The 20,241-nt window shown below is 48.3% G+C and overlaps 1 protein-coding gene across 4 annotated transcripts in view; it reads right to left on the bottom strand.

Annotated features, from left to right (window-relative positions):
• Positions 1 to 555: 555 nt before the first annotated feature.
• The window catches only part of PDXK (pyridoxal kinase), a 64,908-nt gene continuing 45,222 nt past the window's right edge, over positions 556 to 20,241 (bottom strand). For 3 of the 4 annotated variants that reach the window (XM_061569568.1, XM_061569587.1, XM_061569596.1), the window contains 10 exons: positions 12,648 to 12,752; positions 10,744 to 10,827; positions 7,754 to 7,800; positions 6,577 to 6,662; positions 5,899 to 5,944; positions 4,577 to 4,688; positions 3,957 to 4,093; positions 2,240 to 2,306; positions 1,640 to 1,793; positions 556 to 1,003 (listed from right to left, as the gene is read on the bottom strand). In XM_061569568.1, the coding sequence (XP_061425552.1) occupies positions 1,684 to 1,793; positions 2,240 to 2,306; positions 3,957 to 4,093; positions 4,577 to 4,688; positions 5,899 to 5,944; positions 6,577 to 6,662; positions 7,754 to 7,800; positions 10,744 to 10,827; positions 12,648 to 12,752 (794 nt within the window). In that variant the 3' untranslated portion in view covers positions 556 to 1,003; positions 1,640 to 1,683. The remainder of the gene's footprint in view (positions 1,004 to 1,639; positions 1,794 to 2,239; positions 2,307 to 3,956; positions 4,094 to 4,576; positions 4,689 to 5,898; positions 5,945 to 6,576; positions 6,663 to 7,753; positions 7,801 to 10,743; positions 10,828 to 12,647; positions 12,753 to 20,241) is intronic. The other variant, XM_061569578.1, reaches the window with a different exon arrangement.

The following is a 20,241-nucleotide window of genomic DNA, read 5'->3' as shown; positions in this document are numbered from 1 at the left end:
GCTTAAGAGCATAGAAATCAGCGACACGTTTAATAAACAACAAATAAAAAATCGAACGGTTGGAAAAAGTTTGGAGCAAAGAAACAGGAAATGAACCACTTCGCCCCCCACGTAAGCATTGTCGCCAAAAACCGCCAGACTGCTAAAAGAATTGTCAATGCGAAGGTCTTTCCAAGAAAGTAGATAAAGATGTGTTCATTAAAAGAGAGGGTGACGACGGATTTCATGTGAAGGACGCCGACACCACGTGTCACGTCCACATCCAGCTTAGGACAACGTGTGCATCTGTAACAATGGGGCGACATTTCTAGATTTCTCATAATAATTTAGCAGTAATTATAACCGTGCTTCAACAGGAATGGGCAGTTCTGTGATTGTAGCAACGTGTCAGATTTTTTTGAAAAACATTTCTCGACACAAATCGTCTAGTACACAATACATGACGGTGATGTCAGGACGTGGGTTTGTTGAGTATTCTGACCACTCACAACAACCTAAAGACACGTTTTACACAGCAAGATATCTCACTTTGAACAGCACAGTATAGTCAAGATATAGAGTTAGCGTATACTTTTATTTTTTTTCTTATTAATGATAGAGCTTTTACGGCGTCACGCACACACGCACACACATAAGACGCTTTACATTACTGCACGGCCACAACAAACAGAACACCAATTTATCCCAAATCTTCATGACCACACAGACATACGTACGTTACGTCAACTTTAGAAACTTAATCCTCACAAAAACAAAGAACCACTCGAACCAGAACATTTAAAAATAGTCTCTAATATCGATTAGAAGCTGTCAATAAATACACCAATTGTTGGTTTCGTTTGTGGGGTCAGTAGGGGGGAGAGGGTCGCGGTGCTTGAGAGAGCATAGAGGGACTGGCACGGGGGGACTGGATTTTCACGTCACGGGATGGGATGCGAGTACACTGGCGCGGCACGTGCCAACAACTTGATGGGTGTGCAGGGGCTCCGATGAAGCAAGACAGCTGAAAAAAGAAAAACAACATGCGGATTAAAAAGTCCCCACGTCTGGACTTGGATTCCTCCTCTGTGACAACGCAACCTCGGACTAATACAGTACAACCCCTTTGTCAATCCACCGTCTGAGATGTTTGACCAAGGCAGGGTTGTTAATTGACGTGTGTAGTGGAGGGCTTGTGCAGGACACACCGCTTTGCTGGATATTTGCCCAATGGTCAAGCGTAATGAGGGAGTGGTAACTCATTGAAGAGGAACAGCAATGCAATAAAGTGGTGCACAGACACTCGAATTATTACATCACACGGTGGGGGCCTTCATCCAGCAGTGGAATGACTGGCTCACGATGAAGATGTTGATTGTATGTCCCACCACCAGCTATGTTGAACTTGTTTCGCACCGTTCGTAGCCAACCGTGCTCATCGGAGGTTTGGGGGAAGGGAAACAAACTAAGCACAACAAAGCAGTTCTTAAGAAATAAGTTTTCAATCTAGATTTAGAAGTGCATAGCTCCAGTGGCTTCCTAATATCGGAAGGAAGAGCGTTCCAGACGGCCACGGAAGCGCATCTGAAAGCGCGCGACACGGTGACCACCGCCTTTGTTCGAGGATGACCGTAAAGGTGACGTTGGCCGTCAGACTCACGTGCAGCTCACCGCAGGCAGGCGGCCGGCGTGGGCGGGGCACGACTACAGCGTGGTGGCCTGGATGAGGACCTTGGGATTCTCGATGTCTCGCTTGCTCTGCACCATCCTGATCTCCAGCTCCGCCACGCGAGGCTTCCCACCACCTGCTTGGGCTGCAGGCAGAGCAATTGTCGCGGAGCGACGGCGAGACTCAATATTCTCTCCGCCTGCGGTGATTTTGCACATTTTATGACCTCAAATTTGTCAAGGCTGGCAGTATTCAGATAAGACCACGCGGATAAGAGACACAATGTGACATTTATTTTAACTTGCAGTAATTTCAGCGGCACAACAATCAATTTGTGTACAAATGCAGGACTTCACAAAAATCCCAGTGAACTCTGTTGACAAAGAGACAGCCATATAAGCACTTCCAGAAATATGCATAGAATTTCTTATTCAACACGAATTTTTACTTTCATTTTCGATAAATAATGTTTATGTACAGGATTAAAGTGCAATTAAATGTTTAGTAATGGCGCTTGGCTCTTTAAGTGTTCTTGTGGTTGAGGGTGTTGCATAACGAATGATTTTGCACAACCACACGCCAAAGCAGTACCTTGAGCGCAAGACAGGGTCCTTTTCAAAACGTGCGACATAGCCGACACGGCTTTTTCACAGGCCAGCTGTGGACACAAACAAACAACGGCGTGTAATTTACACGAGGTGAGGGTCACGCACTGCCAACACGTAGGTTGTTGTCGCGCTTGTGCCGGACAGCTCCCACGTTTGTTTCCGGGTTGTGCCGCGTGTTGTGCAGCGCGATGTCCGACGTTTCGCTCCACGTGCCGAGTGCTCTAACCTTTAAAAACCACCACGCCTAGGCCGCCATTGTCTTCCCGATGCTGATAACGCTGCACTACAATCGATATTTGTTTTATGCAGGCGCATGCACACAAAATGCTTTTTGCGTTTAGTTTGTTGTCCATCCCTTGCACCTCCGATTAGCTTGGTACTGTGCGAAAGAAATTCAGCATACATACACAAATGTCTACATTATCACAGGTAAATACCTACTTAAATTTCTAAGTAGACCAAAATACCCCTATCTATTTATCATATGACCTGAATGGAATCTCCGATCACGAGGAGTAACAAGTCGGGCATCACGCCAAACAACAGGCGGAAACTATCTGAAAACCCCTCACGGTGAGGTTAAACATCGGTCATCTCAAAGGCTCCATCTCAGCATGAACCGCCAATCTCACTTCCGACTTACTGGATTGCCAGCTGCGCCTCATGCCCAACCGGCCACCACAGCTGCCGTAAATGTAAGACTTGGTGGGGCACGGGGGGGTGGTCTTGAGAGCGCCGCGGTAGCGAGATGTTAACTACCTCGCCTTGTATACAGGAGGTCGTGGGTTCCGATCATGATGCCTATATATATGGAGTTTGCATGTTCTCCCCGTGGTCGCGTGGATTTTTCTCTGGGTCCTCCGTTTTAATCAACATTTAGAAATATGCATTTAGAGTATTTGGCTGCTATAAATTTGCACATGATAACCCACTTCGCCGAGCTATAATTTGTGGCCATATCGCTTCTGAAAAAGAGCTATAGAGTTCAGTGGGCTATACCTGGTAAAACAAAAAGTTTAGTCTGGTTTCAAATGGATCTCGGGTGAATGAGACGTGTCGTGCTTTCTAACAAGATGCCTGTTACTGCTACCAAGTGGCACGACCTCGGTGGTGGGATCGTGGGCCGGTGTCCAAGTGAGGGGGAGGCTTGGTGTAAGTTTCCGCACACATGCTGGAGTCCATCATGTGTGGCCAACTTAAAGGTCTCATTCATTCGGCTTCCAAAACAGGATCGGGAATTTGGAGCGGACATCTACGAATCCTGGCAGCATGCCCTACCAAAAGAGCGTGGCGCATGTAGAGAAACACAGGCTGCTTCCCCACTACCGATGGAGAGAATCGTGGTGGGATAATTCTATATATCACACGGAGATTGGCGAGGTGTGTTAATTCAAGTGCTGTACTTTTACCAAAGACTTTAAGTTCATCAATCAACGATGTCTAACACACAATCAGTATGCTGAAGTAGTAACTAATTGCCGCATTATGTTCACGTGACAACCTTACTAATTGGCTGTGTCGGGTGGAGGTGGGTGTACAATACATTTAACAAAACTAATTCGCAATATTGATCGCAAAAAGCTGACATGTCACATCTACAGGAAGTAACTTAGGTCACATCTCCTGCTTGCACAATGCACGGATTCACGCAAGGGCCGCGGAGAGAAAACTCTTATTTTTTGTCCCCACGGCCGCGTCACCTTGAAGTTGTCAGGGTGGTGGTGGATCCACGCAAGGAGCATGGCTGCAAAAAGGTCCCCGGTTCCAACAAACACCGCGTCGAGTTTCGGGATTTCCAGTCGGATTTTCTCCTTGCTGTTGGTACCGTCCGGTTTGCCTGCGTTATCACACACACCAAGACTAAAGATCCCCCACATGGCCTTCACAGACTGTTGGGGAACATGCTGTTAGCGAGCACCTATAAAGGCCGGCACGGCACATGAGGGGGTGGGGTGGCCAGCACCACGCCTGACCGCTTTTGTTTCCCCGGTGGCGATGTTTACACACCGCACCGGGTACTCAATTGAAGATCAGTCGACCTAGGGGAGGCCCAGGACCGATTCAGAAAATCCTCACCGGTGTTGGCCATTAGCAGGAATCGAACTCCGGTCGCCTGAGTTCATAGCGCAGCGTAGCGCAGCGTAGCGCAGCGTAGCGCTAACCACACAGGTCCACACGCGACGGGATTACAATAAGCCACATGGCAAATCGTCAAGTTGGTAAACGCTGCCGTGGAAGCGTGCGGAACTTTCGTTACTGGGAGCAGGTGTGCGTGCAGGCCTCTCTCTAGATGACCGTGCGACGTGCGCGCCATCCTCACGGGTGATGCGGCTTCCCAGCACGATGAGGAGGTCGTTTTCGCAGCTGGGAATGAAGTCGGAGCTCGTGATGAGCACCGTGTGGGGCCCCATGGCGTGCAGGACCTCCATGACCTAACGGCAAAACCGCATGCCGCCTGCGTTATTCACCGCGTGAGTCCAGGGGTGCCGGCTGTGTAAACTGCGGAAGCCACACCGTTCTCTACCCGTGTGAGGGATTGTCCCCAATGGAAATTACGCTTGGTTTGTAGTCCTACGTAACGTACGTATGTTGAACTTCTTTTGCACTGTATATAGCCAACCATACTAATCGGAGGTGCAGGGAAAGGACACCAAAAATCAGTTCTGAAGAAATTAGTTTTCAATCTAGATTTTGTAACATGTTGAGACGCCGAATAAACTGACAGTCATTATTTGGCAAATGCATCCAGATATTCACAAGGCGGGGGAGTACAAAAACAAAGATCCCACGTTTTGCCTTAATAGACTTTTGGGGTAAGTGCTGTTAGCGAGCACCTATGAAGGCCGGCTCGGCCTATAAGGGGGTGGTGGCCAGCACCACGCCCGGCCGCCTTTGTTTCCCCAGTGGCGATAATTTTACACACCGAACCAGGCACTTATTTGAGGCCGAGTCAAGCTAGGGGAGGCACAGGACCAGCTCAGATATTCGACACTAAGTGGCGGTGACGTCACCACGACACTTGTGCCAGGCTATGTGTACATTAAGGTCACGTGAAGTGTCAAACACCCGCTGGCAGGTCACCGGACAAACCCAGGTGCCATGGGTTGGCCGACTAAGATGACTGGCCGATGCACGACCTGTGCCCCCTACTGTGCCAACTTGCTGTGTTTTAGCCACCCGGCGCTCGACTTGTTGTTGTGAGCGTCACTCCTCACACAACAACCACCATTCGCCACTAGGTGGCGGTGACGTCACCACGGTGCTTATGCCAGGCTTAATTACCACTAAATCACACTCCTCGCGCGCCACACACACCGACACGACGAGCACGGAATGTCAGGACACTGCATTGTTCAGGTGGACTGTGCATGCCCCATCCATTCTCCAGCTCAGATCTGGAATGGTCAGATTTCTATGTCTGACACTTTGAAATATTTCCTAGATCGGTATTTATTTTAGCAACGCCGGCATGATCATCATAGGCCGAGCCGACGCCTGACTGGGATTGAAGATGAAAAGGGAGCATGTGGATGTGACACGGGTGCTCTGAAACGCGCCACTTGGCCAGAACCGGCATTGGCACGTGTTTTAAGACACTCCACCACCCCACGAGTTGTGATGTTTCGTGAGACGTTCAAATACCTCCAGAGCTTCCTTCTCGGTGTTTAAAGTCCTTCCTGTTAGGAGCCTGCACAGAGAGACACGTTCTCGTCAGCCGTGTTTCCGTGTTTTAGGTTCAGTGTCAAGAAACAATAACCTAAGCTCAGGGAAATTTGACTAAAATGGACACGTGAAGGATTTCATAGAAATGAACACATTTTGGTTATTAATATTGAAACATTTTTTTTCATTTTTTTAACAATTACATACGTTTTGATTAATCTCCCAGGTGGTTCAGATAATTGTGGAGATGTGGTTGTCATTTGATTCGAGAATTTATTAATTCTGGGTTGCTTTTACCATTTAGCGTGCATAGTTTTTTCGTAAATTTATCTCTGTCGTTTGTATATTCACTTTACAAGCCTACAAGAAACAGTATTATGTAATTATCAAGTAAATTGCATAAACCAAGAAAATAGATGCTTTCGCGCACAATTCGACGCGGATCAATGAACGATTCCAGGCAGATGCATTATTGCACTAAGATAATCCGTCGCAAAAAAACATTTCCCATTAAAGTCCAGAACTGAATAAAACGCAGCTAGTTCATAGTCATTATATGTTCTTGTCATACAGGAAATTTATAGGGGAGAAATGTAAGAACACAAACGAGTTCGGCAGGGAAAGCGACCATGGCAAAGGCGTGGGTGCAGTGCGCACTCGGCCTCAAACTGGTTGGGGGTTATGATGTCGGCGAGAGGAACCACTTGGTCTCGGTAGACAGGAAGCAGCTCCTCTGGAACGTACTGCGTCGCACGAAAGTACACACACAACAACAAAGACCCCCCCCCCCCCCGGCACAAAGCCATTTGTCAGTGCAAGCGCAGTTTGCGAGCAGCACCTATGAAGGCCGGCGAGGCACACGATGGGTGTGTGGTGGCTCCCATACCCCCCCCCCCCCCGATTAGCACAGTTGACTACGTACGGTGCGAAAGAAGTTCAACGTACATACATACGGTGTGGCCAGCGTCACACCCGCTCGCCTGTGTTTCCGCTGTGCCGACATTCACACACTGCCTCAGGTACTCGTCGAGGGCTGGGTCAACTAGGCGAGGTCCCAGGAACCGAATCGGTATTGGAAAAACTTCCATAAAAATCTCCCACAGGACGTGGGGCGAAATATCGTGCACGTGCCGAACAGCAAGCGGTACAGAATCGCAGCCATTACATTCTTGAATAAGGCAGCAATATGTTAAAGGAGCTAATGCCAATGTCGAGGTCTGCTAGCCACGAGAGGACTTCAGGAGATGGTTCGTGTAATTTTGGAACTCCTTCGTGAAATGAGCGCAGAATACAGCGGTTTACTATATGGTCCAAAGTTTTGAATCAAGTAACCCAGAGAATTATGATGAAAGCAAGCATTGTAATAGCACCAATGACGATGTGTATTGCAACAATAACACTATCTACGAATGATTATAAATCATTCAGACAAAGGGGTACACGCAGGATGGAAACCATCAAGAGTGATAACACACCTCCCATGAACATTACTATGCTCTACGTATAGATCTTTCCGCACTTACGACCCGAGCCACATTATGGTGAAAGAGGCACTGCGCATTCGGCCGCTCAGTTCGTTCGTAAATCAGCGTGCGGTTATTGCGCCGCCCCATTGAAACGGGTGGGTGGCGCAGCGCACGCCAAAAAAACGAATGTTTGCTGAATTGGTCCCAGGGTAAAAGCAAACGAGCCGCCACGGCAGGCGGCTATGGAACAATAACGGCGCAGCTGGACGCGCAAATTGTCGCGGCTCGGTGGACAGATGGCAACACGGACGGTCGTTTTACTTAAAACTAGCCGGGCGCGCCGCGGGAGAGACGTGCCCCAGCCTCACCATAGATCCCTCGCCATTCCACTTGTCCCCCAGGACTGGGTCGCAGACTGCAATGCAAAAGCAAGTTCGAACACAAAGATAAAGACAAAGATCTCCCGTGTCAGCTGTTGGTTTGGGCAAGTGCACCGACGAAATCCGGCATGCAGCGCGAGGAAGCCACGTGGCCAGAACCACACCCCGCCACCTTTGTCTCCCCAGTACTGATGTTTTATACCCACTGCACCAGGTACTCATTTAAGTCCGAGTTGACCTAGGGGAGGCCCAGTATCGGTTCAGATATTCGTCACCGATTGTTGGCCGTGAGTGGGAATTGAACTCGTGCCGCCAGGTTCATAGTGCACTGTGATAACTACTGCGCTGTCGTTCAACAACACGCCTGTACACACACACACGTGTGTACGCAAGCGTGCACACACACGTGTGTACGCAAGCGTGCACACACACGTGTGTACGCAAGCGTGCACACACACGTGTGTATGCAAGCGTGCACACACACGTGTGTAAGAACCATTCATAAAACACATTTGGCAATTAAATAAAATGACAACTGCAAGGTTTGATTAATGAGACGCTAATTAAAGGTTGAAACATTAAGGCCCAACCAAAGAGTGCAAAACCCAGTGCAATCCAGTTCCAACTCTCTGTCCTAACCTCTACTCTGAAGGAGCTAATGTTCACAACATTTACACTTTATATATCGAGTCCATTTGTAAAGTGTACGTGTGGTTAATTATGACTGTGGCGAGTCTTGCATTGTGATAGATTTTTACCCTTTCAACGGGTACAAAAACTGACACCTTTATACAAGGCATCATGTTTGCAATAACCACAACACAAGCAGTCAAATTGCAAACAAAAATAAACAACTCGGATAATGATATGCACTGTCATATCAGAGTTGTTTCTTTTTGTTTGCATTTTGACTGCTTGTGTTGTGGTTTTTGCAAACATGATGCCTTGTATAAAGGTGTTAGTTTTTGTACCAGTTGAAAGGGTAAAAACCTATCACTATATTTTGCCACTGGTAAAGGAGGTCTCATAGTGAGTCTTGCATTATGGCATTTGTGCAAGTTGACAGGTGTTAATCACTCTTTTTTTTACTGCTGTTGGCATATGCCACAAATGCTAGTCTGCTCCTTAAAAGCTCATCGATGGCAAAATGTGCTCTTGTAGTTGTGGTGAGGCATCACTATAAAATCCTTTATATGCGTGGCATCGGGGCGGCTAGAGTCCTCTCGTCCTCTGGCTTGAGATGGCTGCCACCTATGGGTCAGATGATTGTCTGGCAGCATTAAGCAATTGGTAATTAAATATTTTTAAAAAATTCCCTAAACAGTGTAAAATTTTAGAATTTTTTTTTCACGAAAATGCATTGTCACGCACAACGAGTCTGTGTGGAAAATGTCAGCTCGATTGGATCACGGGAAGTGGGTTAAAAAACGACCGAAAGATTTGCACGGTCCTAAGCAAGCAAGCAAGTGAACTTAATATAAAGGATTTAAAAAAACAGAAAGACTCCTGCAATTAGAGCTCAGAAAGAGGATTCAGGAAGGGACAGTTTAAAATCTGATTTCATCAAAAGTTGCAGACAGAGTCCTGTAGGACCAGCAACTCAAGTGTCAGTCCAGCTTCCACACTGCGCATCATGTAGATTAACAACAGCATTTGTAAAAAAAGAAATGGGGGTGACAGATTGTTTAAGTCACAAATATATTTATAATATCGCTCAGCGGAACTTCCGTAACCCACCAACAAGTGGTAGCAGTGAGCTGAAAAGTATTGCACTGTGTGCATGCGCGTTTGCATTGGAATGAGTTTCAGGTAAATAAAATTGAATTTAGATTTCCCATTTGTTGGGATATTTGGATGATGTACATCATGTAGTCATTCCACGTGTCTTCGTGCATATCGAGCAGGAAAAGTGCAAATGTGACGTCACCTCCCACAATGTCATAGTTTCGATCAACAATAAAAAAAAATATTTTCGAGGCATCCAAATATCATATATACGTGTGATTTTCGGATTTTTTTATTAACCCAAAAATCAGGAATACTTCCCTCATGTGTACACTATTTGTAAAATAAGATATGTATGTTGCTGCCTAAGAGCAGAGTTGGAAAAAATGGGTATTAGCCAGGTTATTCTCGCTGTTTCATGAAACGTGCTGGATTGTTAAGCCGATATTTTGGACCTTATGGACATCCGCTTAGAATATTAAATTCCTTTCGACACATTTGGGTGAACCCAGAAGGTCCGGACATTTGTTTTACATTTTAGACCAATGTTTATAAATTGTGTCAGTCACAAATTAGCCGAATTTGAGAAGTTACTCACAAATAACGTGCTCAACGTGGATATGCCGATGTTTAAATTATTTCGCACCGTAAGTAGCCAACCGTGCGAGGTGATTATTACCTGATACCGGACCTCTTGGTGCTAATCACCTCCTATCCAGGAGGCCTGGCTCGGGGCGATGGATCGCGACACCTCGAGGAGGAACATTCAAAACGGGCCATTCATGGCTTTGTGGCTCCTGCTGTATAGCAACGCTGCCCCCTACTGGTGAGACTAACCCCACGTGTGAAACAGCACCTTCACGACAGCCTTGCGCCACATTAACGGAAGGGAGTACAAATTTCAGCATGGGACTTGACTCACGAAATGGTGTGGACCAATCAGTTGCTAAGACATTGCATATAATATCAGAGCATGTGTTTTTTTTGCATGTTCACCACAACTATATGTGGTTAATGCAGACATGATTCCTTGCAAAAGGTTTCAGTTTGGTGTTTTAACATCTTAACACCTGATTTATTGCCAGAAAGGGTCAATATATTTTGATACTGGCAAGGGAGGTCCCATGATGCAGCAGGGTTTCCTTGAGCTGGTGAATCAGAGTGCACCTTTGATCTCTCAAAAGAGGGGGAATGGAGAAAATGCATAAATGTGGAAGCGAGGTTTTACTTGGCAACAAAGCGGCTTCGCTTACCGTAAATTACTTTGGGGTTCTGCTTTTTTAAATCCTTCACGATGCCCACCAGCTGTTCCAGGAAGGATTTGTCAGCTGTGTAGCCTGTCAAAAACCAGACGCACACCGACAAGTCTCACAAAGCTCTCGAGAAGCCACCAGCATTCCTGGATGTTGAGCCAACACTTTGAGAAGCAATAAATAGAATGCATATTTACACACACATTTAAAGCACAGCCTTTATGACAGCATAGAGTGAAACAAGGAAATGTTACAGATGTATGTTGAACTTCTTTCACACCGTATGTAGCCAATCGTGCTAATCGGAGGTGCGGGGGAAGGACAACAAACGACACACAAAAAGCAGCTCTAAAGAAATGAGTTTGTTAAGCGAGAGGACTTCAAAGTGTACGGCTCCAGTGGCTTCCGAATATTGGAAGAGCATTCCAGACAGTCGCAGAAGAGCATCTGAAAGCGTGCGATGCAGTGACCATCTTTGCTCGATGGCGAGCCAAAAGCCACTGCTGCGAGTTTGATGTCACTGCAAAAGCTTTGAGTTTCATTTCACGAGAGAGAACCAGAACCTGTAAGAGCGGGATTCGTTTAAGTTTTTAAAAATTTTCCCACGATTTATTGCAACTGCGCTAACGGCATGATATTATACGAAGAATCCCATCGGAAATCTCGCCGAGCAGTGCAGACCGTGTACGAGAGAGCGGCAGCGGCAGGAGGTAATATCCACACGACAAGAGGGGTTGACCACTCTCATACACTCTGCTATGAGATCGCTCGTCGCATGAGAGCCAGAGACATTTGTAATTAGCCGAGCTAGAATTTAGCCAAAGGAAGTGAAAACCCGAATTTTTGCACAAACATCAGGGACCGGGAGAGGGGGGGTGAGAGCATTAACTCGTTACACTTGAGAATAAAGTTTAATTACAGAAAGCTGAAACCCACGTGTTGACCCAGAATGTCAGGCTGATGGTTCAGCGCTCTGGCCTGAGCCACCTTGGGATTTGGTTCAAGTAAAATAACACGATCCCAGCGGTACAGCCTGTGTGTGGCGGTTACATAACCTTTAAATAAACTGCTGGTGCCACAGTTTAAATCATCCATGAACACGTCTCAAGCAGGGCTTTTCCCTTACGAGTCTCACTTTACACCTCCGTTTAATTATCGAAGGAGGCGTGGCAGCCGGAGCACCCTGCAGAATCCAACGGGTTATACAACAATAAAAATGGGTAATTTAATTGCTCACGTAAACATTTCAGTGCTGTGTGGGACCAAGACGGCCCCCATCTCACTTACAGAATGCTGACTGCGATGGCAAGGGGCGATATTCTGCTGACAATTGTGCATTGCACCGATTGTAGTGAAGCAGAGCATGTCGGGCAAAGTTCAGATCAACACCACTGCAGATCATTGCAGATGACTGCGGTATCACTAAGGGTACTGACAACAAGATTTTTTTAGGGCAAGGTGTCGCTAAGCATTTCAGAGCTCATTAAAGTGGCCATGCGATTTGGTGGAAGCGAGGGTACTGCGGGGCAGCAAACCCCAGTTGCTGTCACGAAAAAGAAACGGCTACAAACGACACCACCATACCACCTTTGTGAGTCGGGGACCAAAGTCACGTATTGGAGCAAGAATATTTTTCTCCAGATTTTTGCGGTGGTATTGAAGAAGTGAGCTGGCCACAAATAATAGCTCAATAAAGTGGCTTATCATGTGGAAATGTATAGCAGACAAATACTCTAAAGGCATGTTTCTAAATGTGGTGGGAAAAACCAATGGACCTGGAGAAAAATCCACGTGACCACGGGGAGAACACGCAAACTCCAAATATACAGGCATCAGGGTCTCCTCTATACCAGGCGAGGCAGTTAACATCTCGCCACCGTAGCGCAGCCGGCGAGCGGACCCACCAGTGAGAACATAGTCATAGCGCGTGATATCGTTGAGCCGGAGGCCCTGGTACAGTTCCTTGAGCTCGTCGGACTTGAGGACTTGGCCACGCCAGTGAGCGTAACCTGCACACGTACACAAAACAAAGATCCCCCCGTAAAGCCTGAACAGACTGTTGGGGCAATTGCTGTTAGCGAGCACCTATGAAGGCCGGCACACCATGCGAAGGGGTGGGTGGCCAACACAACGCCCGGCCGCCTTTGTCTCCCCAGTGGCGATGTTTACACACTGCACCAAGTACTCATTTGAGGCCGAGTCGAACTAGGGAAGGCCGAGGACCGGTTAAAATAATCGTCGCTGGTGTTGACGGAGCGGGAATCGAAACTGGATCACGAGGTTGGTAGCACAGTGCGATAAGAGCGACACAAGCGCTCCCCACACACTCACACTCGTACACACGAGAGACATCACCAAAGTAAACTTAAGGGGAATAACCCTCCCACACCCCCCAAAAAACGAACAGCTCTTATTTTGTGGACATGCGGCATAACCTTGAGGCCTCCTTAATTAAAACAGCTGCTGGACTTCTCAATCAATGTTTAAGAGCAGAATTGTTGTATGAAGTGGGAAAACAGTGGACCAGTAGAGTCCGGTTTTGTAAAGCGTGCCCCCTTCCGTGTTTTTGTGTACACCTCAGAGTGCAAAAGTGCCAAAACCAATCTGACTTTTGAAATCCGGATTCATGGAACGGACGGTGTCGAGCAAGGTTTAAAACTCGAGGTTTGGCAGCCCTAGCTAAAATACAGTATTTGCTCTGTATTGTAAGCCTTTACCTCATTACGAAGGTTCAAACTTGTGCGATACAGCCGAGGCCGCACACGTAGTCTCGATTGAAAACTAATTTCTTTAGAACTGCTTTTTGTGTTTAGTTTGTTGTCCTTCCCCCGCACCTCCAATTAGCACGGTTGGCTACGTACGGTACGAAAGAAGTTAAACATACATACAGTATAAGTATCTACACTATAAGAGATGTTTCTATTTTGGGTTAAGTGTTTCTTGCAGGAGACTGCATTGGCAGTGGTTTCCAAACGCAAACTGAAGCGACATCTCCACAATCCTCATCAATCCTCATGAACACAGTGCCTCCCCAACGCCTCGACACTGCCTCTAGCAAACTCTACGTTCTTCTCTAACAAGGCAATGCATGTTAATGACATTGACTTCCCAAAACGTGGTACTTACTTACTTTATTGACCCCAGACAGCTGAGTGGCTGGGTTTATCTTCAACAGGGATTTGAAATAGGATGCTTAAAATTACGTGCAAATTATTTCTTAATTTCCGTTTCAAGCTTTATAGTGGACGTTTGCCTTATTGTGGATGTATAAAGGGACTGAAATCTATATGTTAAATGATTCACGTTATTTTTTCTAAATTACATTTTACTGCCGTGTTGCTGCTGAATTTTCTTTCATGAGCCTAGAGAGACTTCCCAAATGGGCTGGTTTTAAGTCAGGATTTATTACTCAGACGGCTAACCACAGCACCATATGGCAGTTCTAACTTACATTATACTTGTGAAGTATGGGAATTGACGGCAGGAACTTCTTGACGGGGAACACACTTTTTATTAAATCTTTACGTGTCAAAATACAACGTGTAGTCTCCTTTCTTCCGACTTCACACTCCACTACTCTCGTGTAAACTCTAGGCCTCTGGCTACACACGATACCCTTCACTCGTGTAGACCCTACGCCTCTGGCTACACAATACACTCGACTCGTGTAGACCCTATGTCCCTGGCTACACACACTGCATTCGGCTCGTGTAGACCTTATGCCTATGGCTACACACACTACACTCGCCTCTGGGTTACACAGAGTCCCGGTCCCGTTAGGACAGCGGGACTAGGTACCGCAGGGCCCTAGGTCTTCATCCCCGTCTTCATTCTTCGCTGGTTACACACTGCTCTCACGCCTGTGTGCATCCCCTTTTATAGCCCCTGCTCACGAGAGGCGGAGCTGATGCGTACTTCAACGTGAGCATCGCTCCTTAATGAACCAATCACGACGCACTCTCTCTACGATCCGTTTTCCCCAGCGCGTGCTAACACTCCTCCACCAATCACACCGCGCTGCCACCCGATCACTCCCTCTCAGCACGTCACCGGCCCACAGCCAATCAGTACCCCGTAACCCACGACCCCGCGCTGACCCCTGATCCTCCACCGTCAGCGCGCGTCACCACCTACACAGCCAATCATTACGCGCTGGCATACGATCTCTAATCCCAGCGCGTATCACCTCTACATCACCCCCTCCCACATAGCTTGCAGCCGGCCCGGCTGTTAACCAACAACACAACCTAACGTCAATGCAGTAACAAGAAACTCCACCTCTCAGTGTGCCCCGTAATGCAACAACAACAACACAACACAACACTTAAATATGAAGCAATATACAGCCCGACGAACAACACAATAAAAGCGAACACCGGAAAACGAACACAATAAAAGCGAACACCGGAAAACGAACGCGCCAAGTGTCTCTGTGACTAAACGCAGTGCCGAGGCGCTCCGGCTGCCTCGACTCCTCACGTGGCAGGTCACACAAAGTAGCGCGACCTAGCGCGAGTCCGTCTGGCCGGTCCGTCGTATGGGACGGAACGTTGGCGACCGTCCGGTGGCTCCGGCCGCTCAAGATCCGGCCGCCGGTGGTCGGCAGCTGTCAGTTCCGAGACACCTGGGAGCGGATCAGGCGGAGACATGTGAGGAGCAGGCAAAGACAATTCCCCCTCAGGGTCGCTGGTCACGTCACATGCTCGGCCCTCATGACACAAGGGGAGGCCATACGGAGGCGAGAACGGTTTCAGTCGGGAGGGGTGGACGTACCAACGGCGTTTTCCCCATTTTATCTGAACGCACTGGGGGCGTGCAACCCGCACGACCTCCACGGGTCCCCGCCACGGCTTCAACAATTTAGGCGACGTAGCCAAAGGTGCCTGCGGGCAATGCAGCCAGGCCCTGTCACCTGGTTCCCAATTGTGCACGGACACCTTCCGTGCCCGCAACCGCTCGTTTGCAATTTGGCGAGCCCGTGAATTAAGCCGTGCGGTAGGCGAGCACGGTCTCCGTGTCCGCCTTCCGTCTTGCATAAAAATGATGGCGGCACGCCGAGGGAGGACCATAGACCTTGGCCATGAGAGCCAGCGCATCCTTGAGCGTGGAGCGGTCCGACCTGCGTGCGGACGTGAAGGCCGCGAGCGCGTTGTCATCCAGCATGGCAGGCAGTGCCCGCAGTGCCGTAGCGTCGGACCAGGCGGACATCTCCTGATGCGCCAAAAATCTGCGCTGAAATTGGCTCCAATCCCCGCCTTCCGCCTTGAAGGCTGACAACGTGGGAAGGCGCTGCTGACAGATGAAGTCGTCCTCCTCCTCGTGCTTCCTCTCTGCCGCCCCGTCGGTGTGTAAGATGGCGGCCCCCTCGGCGGGTGTGTGATGGCGGTCCGCCGCGCGCGTTGGTGACGTCAGCGGGCGCGCATGGAGAACCGCTGCCACGTGGTGATGGCCGTTCCCGCCAAAAGTCGGTGCAGATGAAATGGCGGCCATCGCCAAATCGTTTTGGCGGGAATCTGCAGGGCGACCCTGCAGAACGTCGGCCGCCGTTCCCGCTCCTCCCGACGAGCTGATCTCCGCCAGGATGGACGCGGCGGCGAGCAGCAGCTCCGCCAGACGGGAGTGCGCTTCGCGAAGCACGGCGTCAGTCCCCCGTCTCTCGTCCGGCGCCGTCGGCGGATCCTGCCCCGTGGGCAACTCCTCTTCCTCACCCCCCGATGCCAGCTGGCCCGCGTCGTCGAGGTTGTCCCCGTGGTCAATCCCGTGGGTCCGACGGTTCCTCCTTGTATCCATGCTTGGAAGACCGTTTCACTTCTGACGCCAGTTGAAGTATGGGAATTGACGGCAGGAACTTCTTGACGGGAACACACTTTTTATTAAATCTTTACGTGTCAAAATACAACGTGTAGTCTCCTTTCTTCCGACTTCACACTCCACTACTCTCGTGTAAACTCTAGGCCTCTGGCTACACACGATACCATTCACTCGTGTAGACCCTACGCCTCTGGCTACACAATACACTCGACTCGTGTAGACCCTATGTCCCTGGCTACACACACTGCATTCGGCTCGTGTAGACCTTATGCCTATGGCTACACACACTACACTCGCCTCTGGGTTACACAGAGTCCCGGTCCCGTTAGGACAGCGGGACTAGGTACCGCAGGGCCCTAGGTCTTCATCCCCGTCTTCATTCTTCGCTGGTTACACACTGCTCTCACGCCTGTGTGCATCCCCTTTCATAGCCCCTGCTCACGAGAGGCGGAGCTGATGCGTACTTCAACGTGAGCATCGCTCCTTAATGAACCAATCACGACGCACTCTCTCTACGATCCGTTTTCCCCAGCGCGTGTTAACACTCCTCCACCAATCACACCGCGCTGCCACCCGATCACTCCCTCTCAGCACGTCACCGGCCCACAGCCAATCAGTACCCCGTAACCCACGACCCCGCGCTGACCCCTGATCCTCCACCGTCAGCGCGCGTCACCACCTACACAGCCAATCATTACGCGCTGGCATACGATCTCTAATCCCAGCGCGTATCACCTCTACACTTGAATGATCACCGTGGCGAGGGTTCGATTCAGGCGCAGGTTTAACAGTCGCAGTCACAATAACAACTCCGTCTGCAGCTACCAACATCGGACTTGTTACCAACGAGGCAAGATGATTAATCTCTCTCACGATTCGATGGATCATCGTGATATAGGGAGACACGATATTATTTAGGAAATTATTTGTCTTTAACACTGGGGGTGGGGGGGGCATCGTTGCGCCTCTAGTGGCCGCAGGGATCACGTGACATGATCACATATTAAATAAGTGCACATTGAAACACAATGATCACACCCAGAATTAGACAGATGCATGCATCGTGAGTGTAAGAATCGGTTCTAAAACAGGAATGTATTTTCAGTGTAAGAGGAAAGAAAGCGAAGTGGTTAGCAACAAACATTTTCTTAACAGACCACCGGCAGATATGGTGCATCGGAAATCTAACTTCCCCCGGTGCACAGACACCACGCAGTGTGGGGGGGGGGTCAGGTGTTGTACCTCAGCAGAACGCTCTGGGGTCCAACACGCCGCCACAAATCTCCGTAGATACATTTAATTGTAAACACACACGCACATATATGGGGGCTGTGTTGTGGGCAGCAGAAGGGCCATGCAGCAACACCAACTGTTGTACTGTTCGTCTATTCTCCCGCATCTATGCTCCCCGCATTGACCGACGCGCACTGTGGATTGACAGAAAGTGCTATACAATGTATATCGTTACTTGCTTGACCTGCGTACTCGTAAAATGCATTTGCAATCAAGTGACTCCCCGCTAATTATTAAGAAAGCACTCGGTGACCTGAGAGTCGATGTTATCCTGAGCGAATGTCAATAATCCATTATCTCACACTAAATCCGAGCTGCTGTTAAATTGGCCGAATTCCTCGGCGTGTTACTGTATAATTACCCCGAGCTAATACCAAAAGTCACACGCACAGGGAGCTCAGAGAATTCCTATGCGGAGCCTAAACATGAACAAAAAGCCCTTAGAATAAAATGAATTACACCCATCCTGGAGCCATCGATGGAAGGCCTCCCTGAGCGACGTGGGTTATGAAGGGTGTGTTTGTTGTTAACCATACTTCACCACGTTGGTCAATGTGGGCACCTGAAGGAGAGGACTGATTCGGATATCACTCGCCACTGATGTTAGCCATGGCAAGGAATCAAACTCGGATGACCAGGTTCGCAGTGAAGCACATGGACCACTGTACCGATCACTCCACTCATGAAGCACTTGTTAACAATGTCAGGCTGTATTGTGGTCTTCATGAATGCCAACATTACCACCGCTGGAATTAGCATTGGGCTTTGTTATTTCCACTCTTGGTCCCAAGTCAGCAGGGAAAATTTCACATTGATATGCCAGGGACCTTAGCAATCGAAGTCTTAAATTGCAAGGGCCGAAGAATCAGCCTGGCTCCGTTCAGAAAACAAGACTCTTAATTGATCTTGAACTCACACAATCTCTCCGACGGTTAAGAAGCAGTAGGATGCGCCCATTACAACCTGCTTTGGTAATTAGTGCTCGATTAAATCCCACGCAGCCGTCTCAATGGAGCAATTTAAACGTTTTCAAATTGTCCGCGTGTCTACGCTGTCTAGTGGTGAAAGCTCATTTAAATGCACCACACTGACGCATGCGATGCACGAGGCTGCGTAAATACGTCGAGGTGAAACGAATTGGGAGAAGCTTCATTCAGGAATGCTTAACAGCAGCGAACGCAAACAAAGAAACACAAGTGCTGTTTTGGCATTCTACCTTGACATAACGACAACAATAATAATGTAAACTTGTAACACGTTACACAGTATTCACTCACTCTCCAAGACGGAGCATGGCTCAGAGGCACGCGGAACACCAGACACAAAGAAAGGCAGCGAAGCGACGAGCCAGCACCAACTATTGTCCAAGCTCTGCGGTCCTGTATATATACTAAACATGTGGGAGGAAACAGGGACACGTGGAGAAAACCCACGTGTGCGGAGGGGCAACACTATCCCATACAGATGGAACGGAGTGTGTGCATATTCGCTGTACTGTCTTCTCCTGGGTATGGCTCCTCGACATCCATGGGGAGAGAGTATCACAACATTTGTGCAGTGATCCACCTACCCTTGCATCAGGTGCTGGATTACAGGCATGCACCACCACCATTGAATCACTACAATGGCCAATACAAACACCACATCAGAGGCTAAAGACTGGTGATTAGTGGAACGGCTCAATGAGACAAGTTTGATCTTTTTGCCCTCTCAGCCAGCCAGATTTACTGCCTGCCTTTGTCCACGAGCCATCCTTGAGAAGAGATAAAACAACAATAATATTCTAGCTGCCCTCTCTATCTGATCTGAAGGGCTACTACTTTAAACATGATGGTATTGCAATTATGTTTCCAATTGAAAGTGTATTGACCTTTTTTCTTGACCTTTTCCCACATTTTAGAACATTTATGCAGTCAGTATCACAAGTAATGAGATGCAGAATGCATTAGGAACTATTGCAGAGCAGGGCATCTATAAACGTATCTTCCTATCTTAAAGAATTATGATCAGACATCAGTTTGAAATGTGCAGGTGAAATGCTGGCAACATATTCCTTATATACTTATGGGTTTTTTTACTGAAAATATTTAAGCATTCGAATCTATCATAGACAAGATGTTGCTGAACATCTGGGACTCTCATATCTCGAATGCCACGGTGGGTGCATGAAGGTTTAGAGGGGGTAAAACTTGTAGATAAAACCTTCACCATACCAAGTGCGTGTGTGCGTGTAGTTTTATTGAGCAAGTTCAAACTACAGTGTCATTATAATTCTTTAACAATGGATGATAAAATACCTTTACGAACACCCCTGTACTTGAGCCTATTGGCTTTCCGGCTCAAATTGACGGGCCGCATTTGTTTAAACGCACACACTGCGACTGCTGGTGCCAA

This window comes from Lethenteron reissneri, chromosome 6 (assembly GCF_015708825.2).
Source record: "Lethenteron reissneri isolate LAM-NWPU_2019-01 chromosome 6, ASM1570882v1, whole genome shotgun sequence".
NCBI lineage: Eukaryota > Metazoa > Chordata > Hyperoartia > Petromyzontiformes > Petromyzontidae > Lethenteron > Lethenteron reissneri.
The sequence above is the reverse complement of the archived record's forward strand: the minus strand, read 5'-3'. Positions and strand labels throughout refer to the sequence as shown.